Below are 24,894 nucleotides of genomic sequence, written 5' to 3'. Positions count from 1 at the left end.
GCTAAAAAGCCGGGCAGTGCCAAGACTAGCTGCGACTGGGAGCAACACATCAGAACTTTGGATCTCCCGAGCTTTCAGTCCTTCTCCATTCACATCCTCAACCTCTCCTCCCTTTAAACGTCCTCCTTGGATATCTGATCTTGGCCCCGTGCCTGTGGTCCTGGTGCTGTTCCTCATCTGCGAGGGTGCATCCAATCTCTAGTCTCCTCAGATCCTTCCACCACTACAACCCTTGCGACGCCATCGTGACCTCCTTCCCAATTCCGAATTCTTTTATCTCACACATCACTCAGACGCCATGTCCGAAGTTCAAAGCCGTTCTGCACGAGGCAGAGTATCCGCTCGCGGTGGTCGCGGCGGTTTCAGCTCCAGAGGTGGCCGTGGTGGAAACAGCAGATCCGCAGCTGACAACTCAGACCTCTCATCTTTTGAAGAGGGTGAAATTGGAGAAATGAAGAAGAAATATTCGGACACCTTGCCCACTCTTAAGGAACTATTCCCTGACTGGAAGGACGAAGACCTCGTTTTTGCTCTCGAGGACTCAAACGGTGAACTCGAGGAAGCCATTGAGCGCATCACTGAAGGTCGATTCCCATCAATTCCGCACAATTCACCAGTCCGGAGTCTATCGTTTGAACGTTGTTACTGACTGTTCTGTTTGATATAGGCAATGTATCGCAGTGGGGAGAGGTCAAGAAGAAGACGGCCGCAGACCGGACTAAGCCTAAGGCGAAGGAAGTTCAGAGCACCCCGACCGAGTCGATTACAGCCTCCGCTCGAGGAGCTCGTGGCCGTGGTGGGTTTGAAGGCCGTGGACGTGCCCGCGGAGACCGGGGTCGTGGCGGTCGCGGCGGCCGGGCCACAACTCATACGAATGGAACCCGTGCGGCAGCTGGTACTACAGAGACTCCGGTGGCTGCTGCAGTACCCGAGCCTGTTACAACTCAGGTGGCAGAGGAAGTTGAAAGTGTGCCCACAGCTGGAGCGGAGTCAGAGTCAGCCGAGCCCAAAACCACTGTTATTCCTGAGGGCACAAAGAAGGGATGGGCGAGTCTCTTCGCCAAACCTGCGCCGCCTCCTCCTCAACAGAAGCCTCCTCAGGCGGCTCCTGCGCTTGTATCCCAAAAGACTGCTGAGCCCACGACTGAGCAGAAGGCCCCCGAACCCGTCCCCGCCCCCACTGTGGTCCAGAAGACCCCCGTCGCGAAACCCATCGAACCTGTCGCCCCTGTCATTCCTCAGGTCACTGCTAAGCCCCCGGCCGACGACCTGACCGAGACCAACCTCGAGCAAATTCCCGATGTTTCTGCTCCTGCTCCTACGGCCACCGCTGCCAGCACAGTTGGCAGTACTTTCGACCCCGCCGCGGCTGCCAATGCTACTCCTTCACGCGTGACCTCGTCTGGTCTCCCCAGCAGTGCTTTGAAGCAAGGTACCCGTGCTCCTGGCTTCCAGCGCCGTGTCATGGAACAGCAGCAAGCCGTCGTTATGCCGGGCAACCATGCCGTTGACCGTGCCGCCGTGCAGTTCGGCAGCATGGGATTGAACGGTGATGCCGTGGACATTGATGAGAACCGTGAGCAGGCTGAGACCCGTGCTCAACCCCCCTCAGCACTCTCCTGTCGCCCCTCGTGCTTCCCTTCCTCCTTCCAACCAGGGTGTACCTGAGACCGGTGCTGCCCGTCCTGCCCCCGGCCTGCCCCCGGTTCCCCAGGCTTCCGCTGCCGAGTCCTTCACCGATTTTGCCCGCTACGGCGAGCCTCAGAAGCCCTTCGATCCCTTCACCCAACAGGTGAGCCAGCCTCAGCAGCAGATTCAGGAGCCTTTCGCCAACCAGACTCCGGCTCAGCCCACTGCCACCACTGGCGGCGACTTCTCTCCCTTCTACGCGGCCGACCAGCAGCGTTTCCCCTACTACAACTACGGCAATTACGGCCAGAACCAGGATGCTGGTGCTGGTCCCCGTGCTGCTGGTGGTTTCGGCGTGTCTGCCGGTGAGGCTCAATCTCAGGTTCCTACCACCCAGCCTCCTAGCCGCTACGGCCCAGTCGATGCCAACAATAGTGGCCAGAACACCCCCAACCCGGCTCTGCCCGGTGCGACCGCTGCTCCGGCCGCTCAGCACATGCCTGGCCAGAGCCAGCACGCCTATGGCTACGGCGGCTATCCCTATTACTCCAACCCCCCAGTATGCTTCGTACATGCAGCAGATGAACCAGCATAACTACGGCCGGAACCGTGGAATGTATGATGACGCTCGCCGCTACGATCAGGAGCAGCAGCAGCAGCACTACGGCATGCCCCATGCCTCTCAGTACGGCTATGGTGGTCAGCAGTACGGCCCCTATGGCGGCAAGGGTGGCATGTACGGCCAGCCCCAGGGCTTCTATGACCACTCTTCTCCCGCCAACGCCGGCAGCTTCAACCAAGGCGCCGTGCCTGGTCGTGACTCCGTCTACGGCCGCACCGGCTCCGCTCAGCCCTCTGATAGCCAGCAGTCCGCCAGTGGTACCAACGCCTTCAGCTCCGGCATGTCTGATGTCTTTGGTCGCTCCCAAGCCGGCTTCGGCCAGAACCCTCCCGTCGCTGGACAGACCCCCGTGACCGCTGAGGAGACCAAGGGTTTCGAGGCTTCCAAGACTGGTGGCCCTAGCCCCTCTCTCGCACAGAACCGCCCCGGATCTGCCACTAACAGCGTTCCTGGTCAGCCTCAGGCCCAGACAGGTCTACCCCCGCTGCAGGGCCAGCAGGGCCAGCAAGGCTTCGGTGCTTATCCCCAGTTGAACCCCCAGTACGGTGGCCTTGGCGGTCTTGGTAACCCCCAGGGTGCGGCTTCGCAGACCCACCAGGCCTCCGGCTACGGTGGCTACGGTGCTGGCTTCAGCAACTACTACGGCGGTAACACCCGTGGTGGCTGGGGCAACAACTACACCCACTAAAGTGACATAAAGTCGGGGAGGCTCACTTATATTTCATCTATTCTCCCCGCCACACACAACCACATATGGCGTTGCATCTGCGGGTGATTTGAAACCGGGTTCACGTTTTTTGTCTTCCTTACTCACCAGGGCGATGTCTCTAGTCGGCCGGTCGACCTGATGGACGAAACCCATGATTTCTTTTCATCTTTCTTTCCCTCAACATCTGTGTAATCTCTACTCTCTTCTGGGAGCTTTGGCTGGCTTGGGACTGTGTCTGTGTGTTTTCCTCCTCCATTTAACGTTCTCGCTTTTCCTCCTCCCTACTTTACTTTTTATTCTTTTTTTTCCATTTTGCTACTACTGCTCCCTGTTGATGCGGTTTGTATTAAATCCACCAATTCTCCCAAGGTTTTCTTTTTTTCTCTACTGTTTTCCTGTCTCCACCCTACCTGAGGGTAACTTACGGTGTCAAGGTCCGGTGTGTCATTTTGTGGGAAGAATGGGGTTTCGTTTTGGGGGCCCCTTGTCTGTCATTCTGTCCTCCACCGTGTGCAATATCGATACTTGATGTTAGTGGGTTCGGAAGAGGGGTAGATCGTGATGAACTCGGCTCATATTATCATGTTATTGGGCTGGCTAAAAAGTGTGATGAGTTATGTACGCACCTATACAAATCGGATATTCCAGGACCGACCTGTCTGCCTCATAATTATCTTCCGAAGTCTCTTGAAAAAGTAAATATTTTTTCCCCTTGCTATGGGTTCATTCATCGATGGATGTTTGAATCTCAACCTATCTTACGTCGTGCTGCACGAGCCCATGTGCCTCATCACTACGTCTACTCTTAATGTGGGAGTACTAGCATCAAACTAGAACAGCTGGACACGGCGATTTCAGAGTGCAAAACACGAAAAAGAAAGATTAAAATAATACCGAACGTATCATTAGATGGTAGCAGTCAACCGCGCAACCGTGAATAAGCGGCCATCGCTTCAGCCCGGAACTATATACAATCGAAATGCAGCATGACACGATCCCGAGCAAAAAGAAAAGGAGATCAAACAGTCAACTCTATGTGTGCAGACAATTGGCTTAAAAGGGGCGAGACACACGTCAGTACTCATGATGGGTCTACCAGCCTCGATCCAAAACGAAGTGAAGACTCCAGATTCGCCGTCAAAGCATGGCCATAGATTCCATTTCACTCGAGGCCGAGCCCCTCGCCACCAACCTTGAAATATGGTGGCTGAGCACCCGCGGCGCGCTGGGCATCGAAGCGCCAGATTCCACCTGTCTTGTCGCCATCCAGATTAGAGGGCAGGTCGAGAGCGCTAGCTAGCTTCTGAACTTCGGGGTCATCGTCCTTGGGGTCGATTCGGCTGAAGAATCGGCGTTCCCATTCGCGGCCCTCAGACTTTTCGATGCGACGGAGCTCGCGCTGAGCATTTTCGATACGCGACTTGTGTGCAGAGACGGCGTCCATGTCGCTCTTTTGAATGTTCTCGGCGACGTCCTTCCAGGCGCGGCGAGACTCGTACACATCCTGCTGTTCGAGCGGAGCAAGGGTAAGCGGGGTAGTCTTGTTCTCAGCGACCACCCACTTGTCGACTTCTTCTTTCTTGGCGTTCTTCACGGTGAAGGTGTTGGACCATTGGCCGTCGATTGTGTAGATAGGGTGCTTCTCACCCTCACTGGCCTTGTAAAGGTAGGCCGTGAAGGTGTTTTTCTTGCCGCTCAACCAGCCCTTGCCGGAAAAATCGATCTTGGAAACATAGCCACTACTGCTGGCGATCTTGGCGGTCTTCTCCAGCTCGACGAAGGGAGTGCCGTAGATCAGGGATTCGATGTGCATATTGGGGAGAGTGATGAGGTAGCGTTCCTTTTCTTGGGTGCCGGGCAAGGTGAGGGTGTAAAGGGCGTGACCGATCTGCTTCACCTGAATGGTGCTCGAGAAAGACGCCTTCTGGGCATTGTATCCTTGCAGCTGCAGTTAAGAAATCGCTGGTTAGCATTGTGGTGGCCAACCAGGCAACCATGATCAACTTACTTCGACACCGTGCTTTTCATTTCGGATAGCGTAGGCAGTCGCAGGAGGGTGGTGACTATAGAAAAGACCTGTTAGCAATTGACTTTCACCTCGTCATATGATACCGGGCATCACCTACCTGACTTGCTCACTGACCAAGGTGGTCTCGCCGAGCTCGGGGTCCGACTTGTCGGTCTGCCACTTGCCAATGAACAGCTCACCCAGAAAGGGGTTCAGAGGCTTTTTCTCACTGCCGAGCTTCTCGCTACGGCTGCAGTACTGCTGGTGCAGGGTGGTCAGGAACCACTTGAGCACAAGAAGAGCCCGCTTTTCGGGATCGGCCTCCCTAGCGGGAGCGACGAAGACGGCGGGGTGTTCAGCCCAGTAGGCCGAGTATTCGGTCAGAGAGGTGGATGACAGGATGAATGGAGGAGCAGTCAAGGAGGAGAGATCACCGTTGAAGGAGGCAATCGACTGGGACCCCGGTCAGTTTCAGGCTCCAGACTGGTGCTCGCATGCCATCGTCTTAACAATAACTTACCTTGAGGAAACTTGTCCATGAGCCCTTGCTGTGAGCGGGGACACCGCCGGAAGGATCTTTCTTGGAAGACATGTTGGAAATGAAACAAGGAAAGAAATTCTCGAACGGGCAAAGTATTCGGACTCTTCTCGACACAGGTGGGGAAGATAAAGATGGAGAGAAGTCGCTGGGCGGTCAAATTCTGACGACGTCATCTCGCCCAAAGGGGAAAATCGGTTTTGTGTACAGCCACCGTTGATCATCCTTTGGGATCCGACCAACGCAAGGCCGGAAATAATGCCTTGCCCGCGCGCTTCTGTCAGCTGTCAGAACGTCGTGCTTCACGAACATCCTTAGGACCACTTGGTACTAGGGAATCTGGTTCTTCGGTACATGGCCGCTCTATGTGCTTAGCTCCAGCTGAATCTTGGGAATCTGGGCTAACGTGACATGGAGTCCGGATCTTGATCTTGATCTTGATCTATCGAAATGACGGTAAGACAAAAAGGCTCGAGATGAATTGCACTAAGTAGAATAATCCCTGTCGACCGCTTGGTCCCAATTCATCCTTTATCAACAGTTGCGGACACGGATTCTTTTCCGCACCGTTGGGAGTCCTCAAGTGTACTTCTCCACGGTCTTCTGCCCGAGCCCATATCCGTTCGAGTAGTCTCATTGGTCGTGAAGGGCCCGCGATATGGACTCTGATTCAATGCGAGTGTCTGTTTGGACGCCAGTTCTTCCCTACCGTTGGGATGTGACCCCTCTGCGCTGATCCTCGGCCAAACTGAGCTGGCGCCGAAGGCCGAGTCTGCAATGTTCTGTTCCTGACTCATTGTCTTTTGCCATTCCATTTATGTATCTTCATCTCTTTAAAGGTGCTTTCTCTTCAATTGAAGTGTGGTCCACGGAGTATGTCCCGCATCCCGGAAAGAAGCCGCTCAAATCTTTCGAGTACCAAACAACTTCGCACAAAAGGCAAACACAACATTATCTGTTTTGGTCAAAGCCTGCCCGTTGAATTGCATTGGGTGCCGTATACACTATTATGTCGACGCATTCCATATCTAGTGTCAAGGAAGTCTCAACACCAATAGAACCGATCCACACGAGAGCATCCAAATCGCCGCAGGAATGGGCACGAACGATCTTGATCTCGTACAGAGCCATCTCTCTCACCATGATATGCCGGTGGCCAATGAGTTCCACGAGGTAGACGCAGAACAATACCTGCGCTTTTCCCCGACTCGCAAGATCGCCATTGTCTTTGTCCTGTCATTCTGCTCTTTCCTGGCTCCTATCTCCTCAACCTCAATTCTATCGGGTATCCCGGAGGTAGCAAAGACATATAACACCACCGGCAGCGTAATCAACGCCAGCAATGCCCTATATCTGGCATTCATGGGGGTCTCCGCCCCATTCTGGGGCCCGTTCAGTCAGGTCTGGGGACGACGTCCGGTCAGTTGGCGCCAAAAGCTATACAATAGGCTTATTGACTCATGATCCAATTCTATAGATCTTCCTCGCAAGCGCCTTCCTCTTCTTCGCTTTCAGCATTGGAACCGCGCTAGCCCCGAATCTCCCGTCGTATTTCATCTTTCGCATCCTCACTGCCTTTCAAGGAACTTCCTTTCTCGTAGTCGGTAGCTCTGCCATTGGTGATGTCTACGAGCCCCGTGCTCGCGCAACAGCACTAGGATGGTTTCTATCTGGCACACTGATCGGTCCAGCATTCGGTCCATTCATCGGCGTAAGTACTATCACCAGCACACACAGCAAACCCCCCAACTGACACAAAACCCAGGGCGTGATCGTCACATTCTGCTCCTGGAGGGTAGTGTTTTGGCTACAGACTGCACTAGGTGGCTGCGGCACTCTTCTGGTCTTTTTCTTCTTCCCAGAAACATATCCTCACGTCGACAAGTCCGATCTCACACAAATGAGCCTCTCTCAAAAAACAAAATTCCTCGCCCACCGTGCGAACCCCGTCCGCGTCGCTGTGCTCCTCTTTACGTATCCTAATCTGTTCTTCGCGGGCCTTGCAGCTGGTGCTCTAGTCTGGAACCAGTATTCACTACTTACGCCCATTCGATATGTGCTGAATCCGCGGTTCCATCTCACCAGCCCGATTCAATCAGGTCTCTTCTACATCGCTCCCGGATGTGGATATCTTCTTGGTACGTTTATGGGCGGTCGATGGGCAGACCACACGGTTAAAAAATGGATTCGGAAGCGCGGGAGACGCGTCCCCGAGGATCGACTCAAGTCGTGCCTTGTCTTTCTGGGGGTTCTCATCCCGGGATGTATCCTTGTCTACGGGTGGACCGTTGATCAGGCTGTTGGTGGGATCCCGGTTCCTGTCCTGGCAATGTTCTTGCAGGGTGTCGCGCAATTGTTCTGCTTCCCGAGTTTGAATACCTATTGTTTGGATGTGATGCAAGCGAAGGGTCGCAGTGCGGAAGTTGTTGCGGGGAATTACATGTTCAGGTATGTTTTTGCCGCCATGGGCTCAGGACTTGTCCTTCCTGCTGTGGAGGTAATTGGCGTTGGATGGTTTAGTACCATCAGTGCGGTGTTTTTAGTAGCCGCAGGACTTTGTGTCTGGGCTACTACTATATATGGAGATAAGTGGCGTGATAGAATTGATGCAAAGGACCAGCGCAAAGCGGCTGCTAGAGGTGAGGCGGGGCCCATGCAGGACGCGGAGAAGAAAGCCGAGGTTTGAGCCTTTGGCATTCTTCGGATCTGATACATGAATTTCATGATACGAAGTCCTCAATAGTTATCTAGAACGTTTGATAGACTAGAGCCTGGAAATTTCTAATGAGTCAATGGCTATCTTCTGATTCTCTCACTGCACTTCGGTAGAATGAGCATCGGTTCCAGTAGCCACTGCGCCATCATCCACCATCTTCCCATTCACAATTGCATTGGCAGGAAGGCCGGTTTCAGCTACCACACGATCTACTTTGCGTTTCTCAGTAAAGGCTCTGGCATCTCTACGGCCCTTCTCAATATCCACAAAGGCGATGGCGATCATTGCGGCGGTGCAGATGGCGAATAGGAAAGGGAAGCCCATCCAGTTGTTGTTGGTATCGTTGATGATAGCCTGGATGACATTTGGACCGATAATTGAAGACTTAAAGTCAAATGAGCAAAGTAACTTGGGACTTAAGTAGGCTGAACTTACCGCGCGATTGGTGATACCGAAAAGAGCAAAGAACATGTTATCATAGCCTCTAGGCATAAGTTCACTGATCATTGTTTGGGCGTACTGGGGTTAGCTGAATTAGCAGTCCACGAGCAAGACACATCAGGTGACTTGTACTTACTGCATAGTAAGGTGCTTGGAAAAGTCCAAAAATGATATTATAGAAGTAGAATTCCCACTGGAGGTAGGTTAGTGCGATGCCAATGTGAGAATTGTTCCAGCATTTACCCTATTGTGATAACCGATCCTGTTGGTCCACAGACCCAACATGCCCCAGAATGGTATGAAGACGCTGAAGAAGTTGGTAAATAAGAACATTGTCTTGGTCTTGAACTTGAAGTATTTCTGGATGTACCAGAACCCAAAGGTGGAAGTGATAGAGCAAGCCGCTTGTGCGATACCAAGGTAGGTGAGTTGTAGGAAAGAAAACGCCACGTAGTCATTTTGGATGATACTGACGAGAGTACCTGTTGTGTTTAGCCCGTCGGCGAGAAGGAAATAGGCCACGAAGTACAGAAATGTCTGTGGTAGGGCCTTGATTTCTCGAATGGCCAGCCAGATCTGTTTGAAGCCAATGGTAGCGTAGTTGGATCCTTTGGGGATCTTTGGTCCGGGTCTCTTCTGCTGGAATATGAACCACCAAATACCTAGGACCACCCAATCTGCAGAAAAAGGTCAGAATAAGCGAGTATGTATCGACTGGTGAGCTCACAGGAATTTGTCAGGCAGAGCGCAAGGTTGTTGGAGTATTGGTTGTTCTGCATGGGTAGTAGGACACTTAGATTCAGGGCGAGGGTGAGCAGATACCCGATATTACTGTGAGCAGTAGACACGTTGCTATGTGATGTTAGTATTTGATTTCGAGTGAAAGCGCTGTCATAAGGATACCTGAGATGGTTTCTCTCCAATGACTCGATAGCGTCGTACTCCTGCTGATCAATCTTGCCCTCTCTCAGATCCTCCTCTCGAGCTTTGCGGACATGCGGCATGTACCGAGCGAGACGAGGGAAGACAGCAGCATAAAAAACTAGGGTAGCACCGTAGGCAATGTACGCGACAACGTACAGGCCCATGGCAATGGGCCATTGACTTGGATCGCGGATGGCCATCATACCGTACTGCAGCGCCCAGCAGACGACAGTCAGGACCAGAAGAAGCCATCTGCCGAAAGATCCGTAGTCGGCAGCGCTTCCGAGCCAGACAAAAATGACTGTCATGAATGCAAAACACAGACCGTTAGCGATCAGGATGACCGAGGAAAATAGATCGGGTGCCACCCGCCCAAGGAACCACGCATGCTGATGTATTGGTGCAGGGCTTGGGTGGATCAGTGTCGGGTTGAAAACCTGCACCATTCAATGCCCACTGAAAGCTTCAGATTGTCAGTAGAATGATCTTGATACTTGAGTGTTCTCCAAGAACATACAGGGCTTGGCTGTATGATCCTGGACCCACGCCGTTGTCCCCTGGAGTAGCAAGATTGTTTAGCTGATGAGTTTGATCTACAGCGAAGAGCCTCATGAACATACCATTGTAGTAAAGGTAATAAGACCAAAGCTCCTTCCTGGTCGTGGTAGGCTGCTCATAGGCATCTTCATCGACTCCGAATAAACGCTCGTACTCCCGCAGTGTGTGAGATGGCTGGAACCCTGCACTTTCTACCTTGATGGCGGCTTCTTCTTGTGCCACGGGGTTTTTGGTATCATGAAGTTGATCTGTAACATCGTCCATTACTGTGGCCGATGTATCCGAATATCGCGTTATCGTTGAGTATGGAGATGAGGCAAGTAGAGGTTCAGCTTCGGCCTCTCGCCCTTTCCCCTTACCCTTTCTATTCTTCTCTTTACCCCGCATTTAGCATGGAGTGACGAGCCTTGGGCGGATCTAGGCTTATCAACGAAGTCCAAGGTCTCAGGGCAAGCGCGAAGCTCAGTGGAACGTTGCATCGACACGGGATGAGTGGAACCGCGGGGAGCAACGCCAAATGGGGCGACTCCTCTTTATCTTGTCCTCCCCCTCGTGGCACTATCTAGGTCTCTAGATCTCTAGGTCTCTGGATTTCAGATTCAACATGTCTGATCTGCAAAAGCAAGTTGGCCAGGTTTGTCCTCTTATCTATAGCCATTGAGACCCCATTCTTGACTGGCGCGATAGCTGTTTGCGGTCGGATTTCACGGGTACACTCCAAGCTCTGAGATCAAGGTTCTAATCCATGAATATCATGTGGGAGGCATTGTTCTCTTCGCCCGCAACTACCAAAGCGCCGAGCAACTTCAGGTAGACCGATACGCCGATCAGGACTCACCGACGCTAACATCTAGACAGGCTTTGACATTGGCTCTGCAACATGAAGCTCGACTAGCAGGGCACAAACGACCTTTGTTGATCGGAATTGACCAAGAGAATGGCCAAGTTACTCGCATTGCCCCTCCAATGACCACCCAGATCCCGGGACCGATGGCTCTTGGCGCCACGCATGATCCAGAGTCGGCCTACCTAGCAGGAGTAGCTACGGGCGAAACTCTGGGCTTCTTCCGAGTTAACATGAACTACGCGCCTGTCTGCGACATCAACTCTGATCCTCTGAATCCGGTTATTGGTGTACGTAGTCCGGGCGATGATCCAGAGTATGTAAGCCGGTTTGCAAGTGCCACAGCGCGAGGTCTGCGCGAGAAGAACATCATTCCGAGTGTAAAGCACTTCCCGGGACACGGCGATACATCTACTGACTCTCACTATGGCCTTCCGGTCATTGAAAAGACAAGAGATGATTTGGAGCGATGTGAATTGATTCCATTCCGCCGTGCGGTTGCTGAGAAGGTCGAGACTGTGATGACTGCCCACATTTTACTGCCGCACATTGATGATAAGCTCCCTGCTACGCTGTCTCCCAAGGTTCTTGGCATTTTGCGCAAGGATATGGGCTACGATGGAATGATCATAACGGACTGTCTGGAGATGGATGGAATTCGTGCTACACATGGTACAGAAAACGGCTCGGTCCTTGCCCTTCAGGCAGGAAGTGACAGTCTCATGATGTGCCACACATTTGATGTGCACGTTGCCTCTATCAAGAGGGTCACTGAAGCGGTGCAATCTGGAGAGCTCACACAATCACGATTCAATGATGCTTGTCGTCATGTCGCCCAATTAAAAGACAAGTTCTTGAACTGGGACGTGGCTATACGCAAAGGGGACTTTGCAGAGCTTGACGCACTGAAAAAGAAGCATTCTGAGATTTTCAAGGCTGTATATGACCGATCAGTGACTCTTGTTCGCGACGAAGCCAGTATTCTCCCGCTGTCGAGTACATCTAACATCGTTTTCCTCTTCCCCGGAGATGGAACTCCTGCTGGAGGCGCCGTGGACGGAGAAGGCATGGGAAAGGCCGGTGACTACGATTCCGCCAAGTACCTCAACACTCTGCGAAGGTACAATCAATCTATCAAAGAACTTAAATACCCCAAAGACGGATTATCGGACGAGCAATGGTCTGCCGTGAAATCCGCTGATGCCGTGATTTTCGTTTCGATGAACGCCAAAGAATCACCATACCAGCAATCGCTAGGGAATTTACTCCCCAGGCATGTGAAGTCGTTGGTATCCATAGCTGCATGTCAGCCCTACGACTGGCTGGATGTTTCTGAAATCAAAACCTATCTGACCACATATGAGCCCACTGTTGAGTCTTTCTCTGTGGCCGCCGACATCATTTTTGGAAAGAAAGCTTCCCCAGGGAACCCTTCCCATTGGGCCAAGTGCTTCAATCAAATCTCCTGCAGCAGTGACACATTTCAACGCCGAGAAGGATCTGGATTCAATTGTTGCCGTCTGGAAGGAAGCTTTGCCAACATATGCTCTGCCAGCAGAGGCTCTGTACGCGCTGGTAGTTCGCCCCAATGCGCACCATTTTGTGGCTCGGGTAGGTTCGGGACTGGTGGGATTCTGTCTTGCTTACAGCAATGCTCATGGCGAACCAAACTCGGTTGTTCACATTGCTGTATTGGCAGTGACACCGGAATTCCAAAACCAAGGTGTTGGAACTGCTCTGTTGAACGAAGCCCGCTCATTCTTCAGAAAGCAATTCAGCATGAACTGTCTGAAACTCGGCAGCTCATTCCCTCGCTTCTGGCCTGGGGTACCTCGCGAGCTTCCCGGTGCTCAAGAATTCTTCACGCACCGCGGATTCCGACTGAGCCCACCCGAAGCCAGGTCCGTAGACTTATATCAAGACATTCGAAATTTCCAATCGCCAGAGAAGTATATGAAACGTGCGCGGGATCGTGGTTTCCGATTTGCACCTCTCCAAGCTGAGGACTACGAAGAGTGTCTAGTCGGTCAGAGGAAGAACTTCTCCTACAATGCTGTGAGCATCCCTCAATTGCAAAATAAACATACGTCACTAACTAGATTCAGGGCTGGGTCGAGGCATATGTCATGCTACACCCTAAAGACTATCCCTCTTGCGTGATGACAGCTTTTGATTCCGAAAACCGTCAAGTCGGATGGACCCTTATGCTTCCTCCTGTCGCAGCCCTCAACGAAGCCTGGGCTTTCCCTCAGATATGTGGCCCCAACACAGGTCTAATTGGCTGCGTGGGTGTTGACGGGGATCACCGTGCATCGGGAATTGGACTGGCTCTCGTTTGCCATGCTATTGAGCACATGAAGGAACGTGGTATTGAAGGTGTCTTTGTGGATTGGGTTGCTCTAGATGGATGGTATGAGCAGCTTGGATTCAAGACCTGGGGAAGCTATCGGCCTGGAGAGATCTGAGTGCCTGCTGGTCTCCTGTTCGATGCATTACCATGGTTTCGTTACGTGTTTTGCCTGGTTAGCGTTCTCCAATATCAAGTAGACTTCCGTATCTGGACATAACAACTACAATTTCTTTCATTGCCTTTCTATAACTCTTCAAATGATACAGTCTATCTGAACCATCTCGATGCTTGTCCTGCAAATGAGAAAAAAAATGTCATATAGATCCACAACCTGACTTCAAGACAATGCTACCACTCGGTATAGATTGAACCCCGCAGTTTCAGACCAATCTCACATTCTATGCTCAGTTTGTTAGCAGGTATGAATTATTTGATTAATGGGGCAGTAGTATTCTTTTTTCAGGGATCGAGAGAAGGGCTTGCAAAGTGCGTGTTTGAGGGTGAAAATCGGCCACAAGGTTGGCCTTTTTCGGTGTTTCAAGGAATGTTCTCCGTCTGAGGAATGCAGTCCAATAAGCTATTATCTGATCTTCACTTGTGGCAAGGCTACTGAGCAATGCGTTAAGCCTCAGTACCAAGATCAGTAACTGTAAATGAATCAAAGGAGCTGTTCCGAGACTGAGGTCTTTCCGTAGATCATATGACCACGCGATTGTATCTAGCTGTTACTGGTTTTCGTCTACATGCTTGGGCTCTTCAACCCTTTTAATTCCCCTTCCAATCATCGTTCTCGGATCTTGCATTCATATTGAGCTACTAGCTCTGAAAAAAGTCTAAAATAATATACGTGAAACCATGTGAGAATGCACATGTAAGAATGCTTCTCAATGGATCGCGTCCACTGGTCATCATTCTCAAAAGACGTGCTATTCATAGCGTAACTTTGCCATATCCAGCGCACAGCTGAAACCGAACCTAGTACTTATCGCTATTAGACATAGCATCAATCTTAGCTCGCGCATTTCGGAAGAACTCAGTCCGCTGCTCGTGAGTCCAACCAGTCGAGGGGACATCCAGACCCTTCTGCACCGCAGCGCGCTTCCCAATCTCATCGACCCATTTCTTTAGCGCCGGGAACTCAGACAGATCAATCTCCAGCGCATCAGGTGCACTACGGACCCATGAGAAATTCGCGATATCAGCAATAGTATACTTAGATCCAGCCAGATAAGGGCTCTCCTGCAGACGAGACTCGAGAACCGAGTATAGGCGTTTAGTCTCGTCGATGTACCGCTTGATACCGTAGTCTGAGCGGGCGCCGGCGAAGAGACGGAAGTGATTTGCTTGGCCTATAGGATGGTAAGTTTGGGGGGGGGGGGGAAGTATTGCATGTCTGTGGTACGTACCCTGCATGGGACCAAGACCGCCCATCTGGAACATCAGCCAGGATAGCTGCTCGATGTGCTCGGGGGTGCCAGGGGCGTAGCTGATTTTGCGGTCGGTGTCGTATTTATCGGCGAGGTAGATCATAATTGCACCGCTCTCGAAGACGCGCTGGGAGCCATCGAGGATTGCGGGGATGCGGCCGTTAGGGTTAATTTTCAGGAACCAGCTATTTGACGTTAGTGATCGGAACGTCTTATCTTGTATCTTGTGGAGGGGTCGTACTCCTCTTTTTGGGCGTTGGTGCTGATGTTGATTCCCTCGGTCTTGTATGGGATGCCAAGCTCCTCGAGGGTAATGGAGGCTTTGACGCCGTTGGGCGTGGGCCAGGTGTATAGTGTGATATTAGACATGGTGGAGTAGGGTGCGATGGTTGAAGAGATGCGGGAGAGTCGGGATGCAGCTTTAAAGCTGGAGGAGAGTAAGCGGGGGAGCATTACGAGTATTTAGCCTCGTAGGAACCGCGGAACATTCTTTGAGCTTTGGACTTCTCGTACCACATCTGATAGGTTCCCCAAGGTGCTATGAAGGTCAATCCCTCGGCCCTTCGGATTTCACATTTGTCAGCTTGGCGACCATGATGTCATTCCCTCTTCTAACGGACATTCCGGGATTCAGTAGATTCTTTTTCTATTGAAAGATCTTGGAGGTGTACACTGGTCTCATTGTGGGGATATAATATTGTAATAGTGGGCTGCGAATATTTGTGTTTGGAGATGCGGCATTACCCTCTTTGGGCTCCAGCCAAGGTTGGACCCGGCTTGTTCACTAATATTTTCAACCTAATGTCGGCCGTTTGCGACATCGATCTGTCTCTATTGATTGCTGACATATCTAGTGTAATGAGTCGCTGTTTTCGACCAAATTATAGTCAATTTCTCGATAGGTCAGAATGCTGCCGGGGACTATCTGGGCAACAACCGTGGCAACAATGCTAATTTCTGTTCATGATCTTTGAGCGATCTCCTAGGTCCCGCTCTCAATCGTGCCTTGGCATCCTACTGCACATTAAAGGCTGATTATTGGCCTTGGCGATTCTATTGATAGTTCCTGATTGATCGAGAAGAGCGTGTCATGGTGGATTTGCCACAAGAGGGGAGGCTCACCAACTCAGTAGTCGAGGTTTCAGATACAGCATAGATGTATAGACTCTACACTCTCCACGATCTTTGACAGTGAAACTCGTTACCGATCACCTGCACCGGTGGTCCCTCAAAAGATCGCTCTGATTGTCATAATTCGGCCACTTGCCTCGAACGTCTCCCATGTCTTCCCATACGTCTATTGAAACGGGTTGGACTAATATCTTCTATTTTCAAAATTGGTTTCCGGGGCTATGCCGGCTAGTGGGAGCGACTAACGCCAGTAGCCGACGCGTGTGTTCCGTACGATCTCCATCGCTTTCCTCATTTGGACAACTGACTCGCACAGCTTTATTGGACTGACCTGATCTCCATCTTCCCAATGTGCAATAAGGTAAGCCTCGGCTCAAGGATATGCCAAGTCCAGCCACCAAGCACGTCAAGGCGGAGAATTTCCCCTGAATCCATCTCAAACATGAAGCCTGAATTGGGATCGTGAGCGCACGGGCATCCCAGTCCAGTGCCGCGCAATGGCACTCCCCTGGGACAGTGGATCGGTAAGTGGATTAGAGGTACGCGGAACTCGCATCCCGCCCGCTTCTACTGCTTCACTTTGACCAGCCATCGTCTATCATTGGCTTGCCGATGCCGATTTGCCCGCTTCAAGCGGCTCCTAGGAGGCTAAGGGCGAGGGCGATACACTTCCGGAAGTGTCCTTCAGCTTAGTGCCATCATTCGTACCTTCCAGACTCCGTGCTTTTGGTCTTTCAGATGATCTTTCAAAGACTCTCTGGCCCCCTCTTCCCACCTTCCCCTCAACCCCTCAATCACTCTCCATCTTCGACGTACTCAATCGTGCTGCCGCGGACCGGCCCGCACTGAATAGATTCTGGTTTCAGAGTTGCCTCAACGAGCCCCTCCTCAAGTTCGTGTTTCAAGCTTTTTTCCCCGGGCCCTCCTCGTTTTCCAGTCCATTTAGTTCACAGCCTCGCTCCCGTTACGCAACTTCGCCCTCCGGATGCTGACTCATCGGTAGGTGCTTTCCTATTTGGGATACTTTGAGCTTCGGGGAAAACATGCGTATCGTATTGCTCTTTCGCACTGCTGACGGTATCTTTTACATCCGGTCTTGCTGACCACCAAAGTCTTCCTGCAGCAAAGTACCAGCTCTCATGTTCAACCGATCATTCCCAACAGCCCTGTGGACTACGCAGTGATCGTCCGTGCCCAGGGCTGAACTGATCTATAGGCTTGTTTCGAATCGTTCTTCCCCGCCTGGTCCTATGCCGATCATCCAGAGTCATGCCAACTCCCATGCCCCCGCCTCCGGAGTTGTCAGACAATCCAGAGCATATGCAACATTGGCTGCGGGCAAAGGCTGAAGACGACCGCCGCAGTCAGGAAGAAGAAAAACCCGACAGGAAGCGTTGAAGTTAGAGCAACGCAAGGTCGAACAGGCGATTTTGGCGGATTCCCTACGTGCTGGTGTTCCGCCTGATGTACTGCCGCTTCTGTTCGCTAGCTTGAATGGGAATGGGGTATGTGTTCCATTTCAAGCCCAAGAAAGGGAACAGCAGTGGGCGCGGAGCGGGGCTGTCCATATGCAAGCAACTTCTCGGAGCCCTTGCCATCATAACCAAGCACCATTGTCCAACCCGGGGTCATCCACCACTCTTCCTCCACTCGTCCAACATCTTCAAAAAGCTCCGGCAGGACCGCAACGTGATTTACGCGCCACAAGTTCCTTTTTATACACCTCGTCTACTCCAAGCATCCCATCGAGAACTGGAAGTATGTCAACACAATTACCACGCTTACACTTCGAGACTGCTGGTGCCTCGCAGCTCCTTGGCCGCGCTCGAGCGATAGACGTACCTATCCAAGCTCAGACAATCCCAAGCTTTTCCTCCACAGCACGTACAAGTATCTCACGGCAGCAGCAAACCGCTGCAATCCGAGACGAGTTGACAAGCCGATCCTCTCCATCTATCTCCTTCCACCATTGGGTGCCTCCACAAGTACCAGCCTCTGCGTCGACGGATAGCCAGGTTCCATTGAACCGTAAGCGAAAATCCTCATACCCTCATCATCATCAAGTACCTCCACCTCGCTCGCTGGATACGCCTGCAGGAGCAGACCCCAATGATGGGAATGGATCTATTGGAGAGACCCAAGGATCACCAAGATCTCAACGCCGGCTAGATTTGAGAGATCAATCTAGCTCGTATGAATCGGGCGAAGGAGAGTACCCAACGCCCGCTGAGCTCCACACCGGTGCACTGTTAGATCGCAAAGAACTACAAGGCCGCGAGGAAATCAAACAAGAGCAAGAACAAGAGCGCACTTCACATCGAGACACTCAAGATCATCCATTAACTACTTTCAATATCGAAAAGATATCTTCGCCGGGTGGCGCTGTCTATTTGGATAGACCTTAGTTGGACCTTGTTCTCAACGCCGAAGCCCTCGTTCTCAAGTATTCCAACGATACCCGGGCCAAGATTCGACGCGGGTGGACCGATTACTCTATGGCATGACGGAGGTATTATGCTATTGTCACCGACCCTTCCTTATCTTGTATATGTTATCAATCGCATGAAGCTTGATGTCGTCCCTGGATCCACTTCAAGCCAGTATAGAATCTCTTCATCCATCGTATATCAACTATGCGCACGTTAAGCCAACGAAGATCACAGCATGTATCTGAAAAGAGGAGATCGGTCACCCATCGAGTCGATATCCGCCGGATACTGTGAAGGATCCATACGATCCCTACTCCGATTAATGCGCTGGTACGTAAATCGCATAATGACAGTCGCGATCATGCCTACGATCACGAATCCAAGTTCAAGAGAGTGACCGAGGATGTATTGCGGTGCATCCCGTGTGCGATAGAAGTTCGAAGCCATGGCTGAACGGTGGTTTGTTAGTCACTGCATCATCAAGATCGAAGCAAATCACCCGAACGCACCTCCAGCTAGATTTCCTAGACCAATATAGATAGCCATTCCGGCAGCCCGCTTGTAGTCGCCTGCGAGGTTGACGCTTAACCAAGTGACGTTTCCGGGAAAGGCGGGATAGATTCCTGTGTGTCTTCTGTTAGTGTTTTTGACTTTCTATCTCGGCTTGTCTCATTTATAGGAAGCGAAGATCTTACCGATGACCGCGACAAATACTCCAAAGTACACCACACCTGGCACCCCACGACCGCTCGATGCAAGACAAATAACGAAGCCAATGGCAATCATGGCCATGAAGAACAGAATGAATGGAGACCTCTGCTTGCGACGATCGGAGAACCATGCTGCGCAGACAGCGACGATGGCTGCTGTGATATAAATGGGGACCTGGATGCAAGTGTTTAGCTGCGGTTTTCAATCGTAGACATGGCAGATGAGATGACCTACAGTGAGCAGCTGAGCAGTAGAAGACTTGTACCCTAGATCCTTGATAATAGAGGGCAGGAACAACGAGATTCCATACAGTGGACAGGTTATGCCCCAGTACACTTCATCATCATCAGTACTAGACATGCCACTCATCGAAGTTGAGAAATACTTACTAAATAGACCCAGATAGATCTGCCAGTCCGTAAACGCATCAATAACATACTTCATCCGGAACTCGCCCTCATCTTGTACCATCTCGCGCTTGTCTGCCGAGTTTTGGGTCCGCAAAGCATGGATCACAAAGCGTCGTTCTGATTCGGTCAGAAAGGTGGCTGTTTCCGGAGAATCGTGGATAGCGAGCGGGGCAAAGAGGGCTACGATGATCGTGAGCAGGCCTTCGAGGATGAAGATCCACCGCCATCCGGCGTATCCCCCGACACCGTCCATTTTCTATGTGATGTGAGCTTAACGTGCTTTGATCATGAGTCGAGGGAACGTACAGCGATGCCGTATGCCAGAAGACCGGAAAATGCTCCGGCGATGCTAGCGGCGCTGAAGAACAGGGCTTGACGGAACTGGGCTCGGTGGCGCGGGTACCATAAGGTGATATAGTAGGCTACACCGGGGTACAGACCCGCCTCTTTTTGGAGTGTTAGTATTGGATGTTTGGAGAGACGGGGTTTTGAACTATACCGGCAACACCCAGGAACAGACGAGTGGCGAGCAGGCCGCTGTAGTTTTGGACCACGCCCATCAATGTCTTCAGAATCGGTCAACACCGTTCAATCGCCATGGGAATGCGAACTTACCATTACAATTCCCCATGCCACCATGATGAGCGGTAGCCATCGCGAGGGTCGGAGCTTCTTGAGCAGAAGGTTGCTCGGCAGCTCGAAGACGCAGTAAGTGAAGAAAAACACCGTCACTATGAATTTCCAGTCAGACTCCCTAGTTGGAAATGACGATGGCAACACATACAAGTCCAATTATACTGTGGCCCCGTCATGTGTAGATCCTCCACCAAACCCTCGATCTTGGCGTTGCCGATATTGCCGCGGTCCAAGAATGCCAGAAGATACAACACACTGAGCATCGGGATCAGTCTGAGATCCATCTTACGCAGAACGGCCGCTTCATCGATCGATGCAAGTTCGTGCAAGCTAATCGTGCCCGACTCTTTATCCGGAATGGTTTCATGTACGACCGTCTTTTCAACATGGTCGACATGGCGCTCGGAGGGGGTTTCCGCCATCTCTATAGAAGTGGGCATGGCAGCACAAAATACAGGTTCAGCAAATGCGGAGCTCTTCTCATTCATATTTATACTGACACTGCGCAACCCCCGCGTTTTTCGCGTGGGTTCTTCGATTCTTGCCTTGGCATGAGGGGTATGCCAGCCTCATGCCGCACGGTGGCCTTCAAGGTTTTATTCTCTCGGGAGATACTTGCTATGTTTTACTCTCGTGTCGATGCGATACTAGTTTTTGACTGAGTCTACCGGGATGTCCCATCTCACATGGCCCTTACACTAAGCCGGAGAAGGAAAGCCCTATAGTGAATGTGCTGTGGAGTTGGAACTCGAGTCTTCCGTATCGCGACTTAAGGCCCCGTAATAATAACTACGATCGATCCTTTGAGAGGAACGCCCGGCGCTAGCGCAATGGCTTTCTCCCTTGCAGCTTTCTCTGTGTTGTTTGTCTTGTCCGAGAGTACCGAACGGTGCATGCCCCCATTTCGAACATTACCACACTCTACTTGTCTCCCCACCCCCCGCACTGCAGGTTTAACAACATGTTCTAGACGTGTAACTTGCAGCAGCAGCTAATGATAAAGACCCTAGCAATCTATATTTCGCCATTCCTTAGCGCGGGATAATTGTCCGACCCTCGGCAATCAGAGGCTACCAGGTACAACCGCATCTAGGCTGTTCAAAGCCCTGAGCTGACCAAAGGCCTTCCCAAAAGGTCCTGAGAAAAAGCTCGTCTCATTTCGCCCTTATACTAAGCATTCACATTTGTTGAGTCACCCAATTCTAGCTGTCCTCGGGGTCATATGATTGTGGATGAGAACGCCTCTGATCCCATTCAGTCATGATGTAGGGTCATCGGTACACAGAACATATCGTTTATCTCAGCTCAATGACCACAATTCTACAGTCATAGAGTCTTGAAGTGAAGTCATTCGACTTCAGGGCGGGAAACTCACATTAGTACTTCCATATACTCATCACATTCGTCATTGCTCTGCAATGCAGTCAACATCATGGAACAAGTCCAAGGCAACCACCTTCGTGCGTTGTGTGCTCGTAATGGCAATCGGGTCTCGTGGTGGAAAGGGTCTGCTAGAGTAGAAATAGAAGTGCTGGTTTCTTGAGTACAACGCTATGTACAAAGATCGATGGTTGTTCGACTTTACTACTACAAGTAGACTGAGATTAAGTATGAGACTTATAGTTGAGAGAGTATCGGTTTGTTCTCTGTTTGTTAGGCGGCTCACAAGACGTACCATAGGCTCGAACGTAGGCCTGCGACCAAATGCTGCAACACTTGCTGTTCTGCGATGAGCAAGACTAGCCGAATAGTATAGCTTGCGATATTAAAGTGGCGATGGACACAGGTTGTGAGAATAGAAGGAGAAATTAGGTACACGGGGTCAACATCATCTCAGGACCTGGACATGTTCAAGGATTTCATGACGAAGAATTGGGTTTGAAAAGGATTCTTTGAGAATAGTGAGAGACACTGCAGGGTAGGGTACACAGGAATTAAAAATAAAGTAAGCAGTATTAGTAGGACTGCTCCTGGGATACTGCAATGGACCAATTTCCGGGACCAGGGATTGGGTATAAGAGTATTAGACACATCGTGCGGTTCGGGATTCGGCCCGATCATTAGGGTATATGAAAACCGTCATGACAATAAAATAGGAAAAGGGTAGTGGCGCAGCTGAACATCAAGGCCGAGAAATGGACAGGGTATTAGTGGTGGGTATTCTTGCGGCGGTGGACCTTCCATTCCGCCTTCGCGACACGCATGAACAGCTCGATATCCTTGATTGGAACCCAGCTGGTCAGGACTTTCATGATGTTTTCAAAGTCCGAGTCAAGAATAATGTCACGCATGCCGTCAATAAGGGCAGCCGAGGTGGCATGAAGTACATCAAGACCCTGGCCGAATGTGCCAGGCTCCTTCTTCCCTCCTTTGCTAGAGGATGTGCTCGGTCTCGCGGGAGCAGAAAGGTCTTCGGAATCTCCAAGAAGCATGAAAACATCCCAGACCCGAAGCTGGGCGGGGAAGGGGATGGAATAATTAAACAAAGTCAAGTACCAACGAGTACCATAAGCAGTGGGTGGGATTCCTACTTCGGTCTGTAATTCAATTTCGTTAGCCAATGTCTTCAAGGTGCTATTCTTGAGGGAAAATCTTACCAACTTGGTGGCTACTTCACCGCCAGCAAGCCACTCTCTCTCAAAGTCGTCCAAAGCCTCCATCAGTCCGGCAAATCCAGATCGGTATAGCTCCTCGAGGCCGCGAAGTCGCCAGAGCCGGGCAAGCATGACAAATGCGTGCTCCTCATCGTAATAGGCCAACAAGGTTGCCGCTAGAGCAGCCATGCCTTGCACGTAGCCAGTATCAGGGAAGTACAATGACATAGCGTGAAGGACTCGGAAGAGCAGTCTTTGCCCCCCTCGATATCGCCGTCGGAACATAATGTGACTAGTGATGGTGCGCGGCACGTCGATATCAATCTGGACATCGTCTGGGGAAGAGACGTACTGATACTCGTGGAAAGCACCAATGAGAGTATCCTCGGACGGACTGTCCGCATGCCGTTTTGCGCTGGTCGCAAGGAAAGAGTACCAGGCCGTTGCTCGCCACCGATCTGGAATGCCCTTCCATGTCCGCTCAATCAATTTCGAGCTCGTGGTGTCGAACTCAAATGACATGCCCCCACCATTCCCGCTTTTCTTTGTTGGTTTCGCCATCTTGGTCCATTTGTCTTCACGCTGCCATTCCTTTTTGCGAGCTGCGCGGGCAATAGGTGTGTCTTGCCCATCATCGTTTGCAGCCTCTGCTGGAAGGGTGAGCATATCGGCTGCCTCGTCGGTGAACTTTCGGTCTCGATTGTGAGGGAGACGATTGGTAGCAGAACGCAGGCGAGATGTTGAGCGCCGTACTGGTGCGCTAATTGTACTTGCCGAGGAGGTTGGACGGGCTCCTGTGGAACTTTGGGACGCCTTGCGGGTCGGCGAACGACCATTGTAAGATCGATTACTGGCCAGGGCAGACGGTGATCGAATCGAGCGCTTGCGGCGGGGCGCTTCAGAGGCAATCAATAAGCTCGTTGTGACCCGCTGAATGGGATGCGGCTCGGTGCTATCTGGAGGTGCGTGGATGAAGCCATAGCGATCTACCTGCCCTGCCCCAACATCTTGCCAATCCTCGATTCCACCTGCCAACTCCTGGGTCTCCCGCTTCATTCTGATGCGTTCGACCTCGGCAGACGCCCTACCATTCGACTCAGAATGACCGTTCTGTACAGTCAAGTTGGGGCCAGCAATCGAAACATTTTCTGCGTCAGGTGTACCCTCTTCCCAGAGCACGCCGTTATCATGTGCCATTGCTCTGGCCACGTCTGAGTCCGTGACTTTGTCATCGCCTTTCTCGTACATGAGCCGCACTCGGCGGGACAACATATCCTCATCAGCAGAGATAGCTCTACTTTGAAGACTAAGCTGTCTTGGGCGAAGCATGCTTTGCGGCCTCGGAGGTCGCGGGGTCACCCTCGGCAATTCTTTCTCGGTTTCTGGCTGTTCCGCTGTGGGTGAAGGTTCCGTCGTAATATCAATGTCTTGCTGTATAGATTGTCGCTCGGATGGGGGCCCGGAGCTCATCTCAGACCGCTCCTCACTGGGCTCCTCTGATACCTGCTCAGGTCTAGATCTTGGAAGTGGACTTCTTTTGTCCTTCTTGATTAGGCTACCGTGGGTAGAGAACTTCATCGATTGCCCCAGTCCGTCCAAAGAGCCCGTCGGAATATCCATGCTGATAACACTGAATGAGGGCTCGATCCTAGGCACCGGTGGTGGCTGTTCCGTGTCCGTGTCCATGTCCCGTTCCAATTCCACCGATCTCTTCTTCAAGCCAGGCCATTTGCGCTCCGACCAGCGAGAACCAGGCCGGGAGCCTGGTCGTGAGCTAGGGCGGGAAGCCGCATCGTTGATCACAATGCTGGGCACGCTGTGAAGCGAGGGAGCGTCAGAAAAGCTACCCTCCGATCTCAAGGGGCGAGTTCCGTCTCCCCCAGATGTCGACGGTCTCAATCCATTGTGCCTCCTCGAGAAATTCACACCCGCCACGGCTGTGGCGGGGCGGGCAAGATGACGAGGCGACGCGGAGCTGGTGCTTAAAGATCGGCCATTGTGATTCTGTGGCACATCTTCAGGTGTAGGAAGCGAGACCGAGCGAACGGCGGGTGGACGCTGCGGATCGGTGTCGCAGGACAAGGCATGGATCGAGCGCGACTCTGGGACGGGCAATGTTGCAGGAGTCTCATTGACCATGATCCCAGCATGGCCAGATGGGCACGAAAGGGGCTATTGTACTGAAACTGGATCACAGGGAATAAAGGAGCGACAAGT

The 24,894-nt window shown here is 51.7% G+C and overlaps 9 protein-coding genes across 9 annotated transcripts; 4 read left to right on the top strand and 5 right to left on the bottom strand.

The window, feature by feature from the left end:
* Window positions 1-298: 298 nt before the first annotated feature.
* On the top strand, window positions 299-2,939 carry N7477_000128 (putative RNAPII degradation factor Def1; the record flags this gene model as incomplete). The annotated part of the gene is made up of 4 exons (XM_056961791.1): window positions 299-584; window positions 668-1,557; window positions 1,613-2,188; window positions 2,211-2,939. The coding sequence occupies 4 exons, from the start codon at window positions 299-301 to the stop codon at window positions 2,937-2,939; spliced, it is 2,481 nt and encodes an 826-aa protein (XP_056826794.1).
* Window positions 2,940-4,122: 1,183 nt separating this feature from the next.
* On the bottom strand, window positions 4,123-5,560 carry N7477_000127 (OSBP family protein; the record flags this gene model as incomplete). The annotated part of the gene is made up of 4 exons (XM_056961790.1): window positions 4,123-4,905; window positions 4,969-5,023; window positions 5,087-5,421; window positions 5,489-5,560. 4 exons carry the CDS (start codon window positions 5,558-5,560, stop codon window positions 4,123-4,125), a joined length of 1,245 nt encoding a protein of 414 aa, XP_056826793.1.
* A 978-nt stretch (window positions 5,561-6,538) lies between these two features.
* Window positions 6,539-8,192, top strand: N7477_000126 (putative MFS transporter; the record flags this gene model as incomplete). The annotated part of the gene is made up of 3 exons (XM_056961789.1): window positions 6,539-6,925; window positions 6,984-7,217; window positions 7,272-8,192. Coding segments are annotated over 3 exons (1,542 nt in total), but the record flags the coding sequence as incomplete, so codon positions are not given.
* Window positions 8,193-8,318: 126 nt separating this feature from the next.
* Window positions 8,319-10,409, bottom strand: N7477_000125 (uncharacterized protein; the record flags this gene model as incomplete). Its single annotated transcript, XM_056961788.1, has 9 exons — window positions 8,319-8,606; window positions 8,658-8,741; window positions 8,800-8,856; window positions 8,907-9,340; window positions 9,391-9,515; window positions 9,567-9,888; window positions 9,956-10,050; window positions 10,105-10,144; window positions 10,208-10,409. The coding sequence occupies 9 exons, from the start codon at window positions 10,407-10,409 to the stop codon at window positions 8,319-8,321; spliced, it is 1,647 nt and encodes a 548-aa protein (XP_056826791.1).
* A 340-nt stretch (window positions 10,410-10,749) lies between these two features.
* On the top strand, window positions 10,750-13,454 carry N7477_000124 (uncharacterized protein; the record flags this gene model as incomplete). Its single annotated transcript, XM_056961787.1, has 4 exons — window positions 10,750-10,779; window positions 10,833-12,374; window positions 12,415-13,044; window positions 13,095-13,454. The coding sequence occupies 4 exons, from the start codon at window positions 10,750-10,752 to the stop codon at window positions 13,452-13,454; spliced, it is 2,562 nt and encodes an 853-aa protein (XP_056826790.1).
* An 860-nt stretch (window positions 13,455-14,314) lies between these two features.
* On the bottom strand, window positions 14,315-15,135 carry N7477_000123 (glutathione S-transferase family protein; the record flags this gene model as incomplete). The annotated part of the gene is made up of 3 exons (XM_056961786.1): window positions 14,315-14,688; window positions 14,746-14,951; window positions 15,008-15,135. 3 exons carry the CDS (start codon window positions 15,133-15,135, stop codon window positions 14,315-14,317), a joined length of 708 nt encoding a protein of 235 aa, XP_056826789.1.
* Window positions 15,136-17,657: 2,522 nt separating this feature from the next.
* On the top strand, window positions 17,658-18,302 carry N7477_000122 (uncharacterized protein; the record flags this gene model as incomplete). The annotated part of the gene is made up of 1 exon (XM_056961785.1): window positions 17,658-18,302. One exon carries the CDS (start codon window positions 17,658-17,660, stop codon window positions 18,300-18,302), a length of 645 nt encoding a protein of 214 aa, XP_056826788.1.
* Window positions 18,303-18,554: 252 nt separating this feature from the next.
* On the bottom strand, window positions 18,555-20,523 carry N7477_000121 (allantoate permease family MFS transporter; the record flags this gene model as incomplete). The annotated part of the gene is made up of 9 exons (XM_056961784.1): window positions 18,555-18,775; window positions 18,836-18,949; window positions 19,022-19,211; window positions 19,272-19,372; window positions 19,427-19,703; window positions 19,754-19,893; window positions 19,947-20,013; window positions 20,063-20,178; window positions 20,232-20,523. The coding sequence occupies 9 exons, from the start codon at window positions 20,521-20,523 to the stop codon at window positions 18,555-18,557; spliced, it is 1,518 nt and encodes a 505-aa protein (XP_056826787.1).
* Window positions 20,524-22,230: 1,707 nt separating this feature from the next.
* Window positions 22,231-24,816, bottom strand: N7477_000120 (putative TBC domain protein; the record flags this gene model as incomplete). Its single annotated transcript, XM_056961783.1, has 1 exon — window positions 22,231-24,816. The coding sequence occupies one exon, from the start codon at window positions 24,814-24,816 to the stop codon at window positions 22,231-22,233; it is 2,586 nt and encodes an 861-aa protein (XP_056826786.1).
* Between the last annotated feature and the right edge of the window lie 78 nt (window positions 24,817-24,894).

Source organism: Penicillium maclennaniae (assembly GCF_028827695.1).
Source record: "Penicillium maclennaniae strain IBT 15551 chromosome Unknown utg000001l:1.0-3280838.0:1.0-3283122.0, whole genome shotgun sequence".
In the NCBI taxonomy this organism is placed as follows: Eukaryota; Fungi; Ascomycota; class Eurotiomycetes; order Eurotiales; family Aspergillaceae; genus Penicillium; species Penicillium maclennaniae.
The sequence above is the reverse complement of the archived record's forward strand: the minus strand, read 5'-3'. Positions and strand labels throughout refer to the sequence as shown.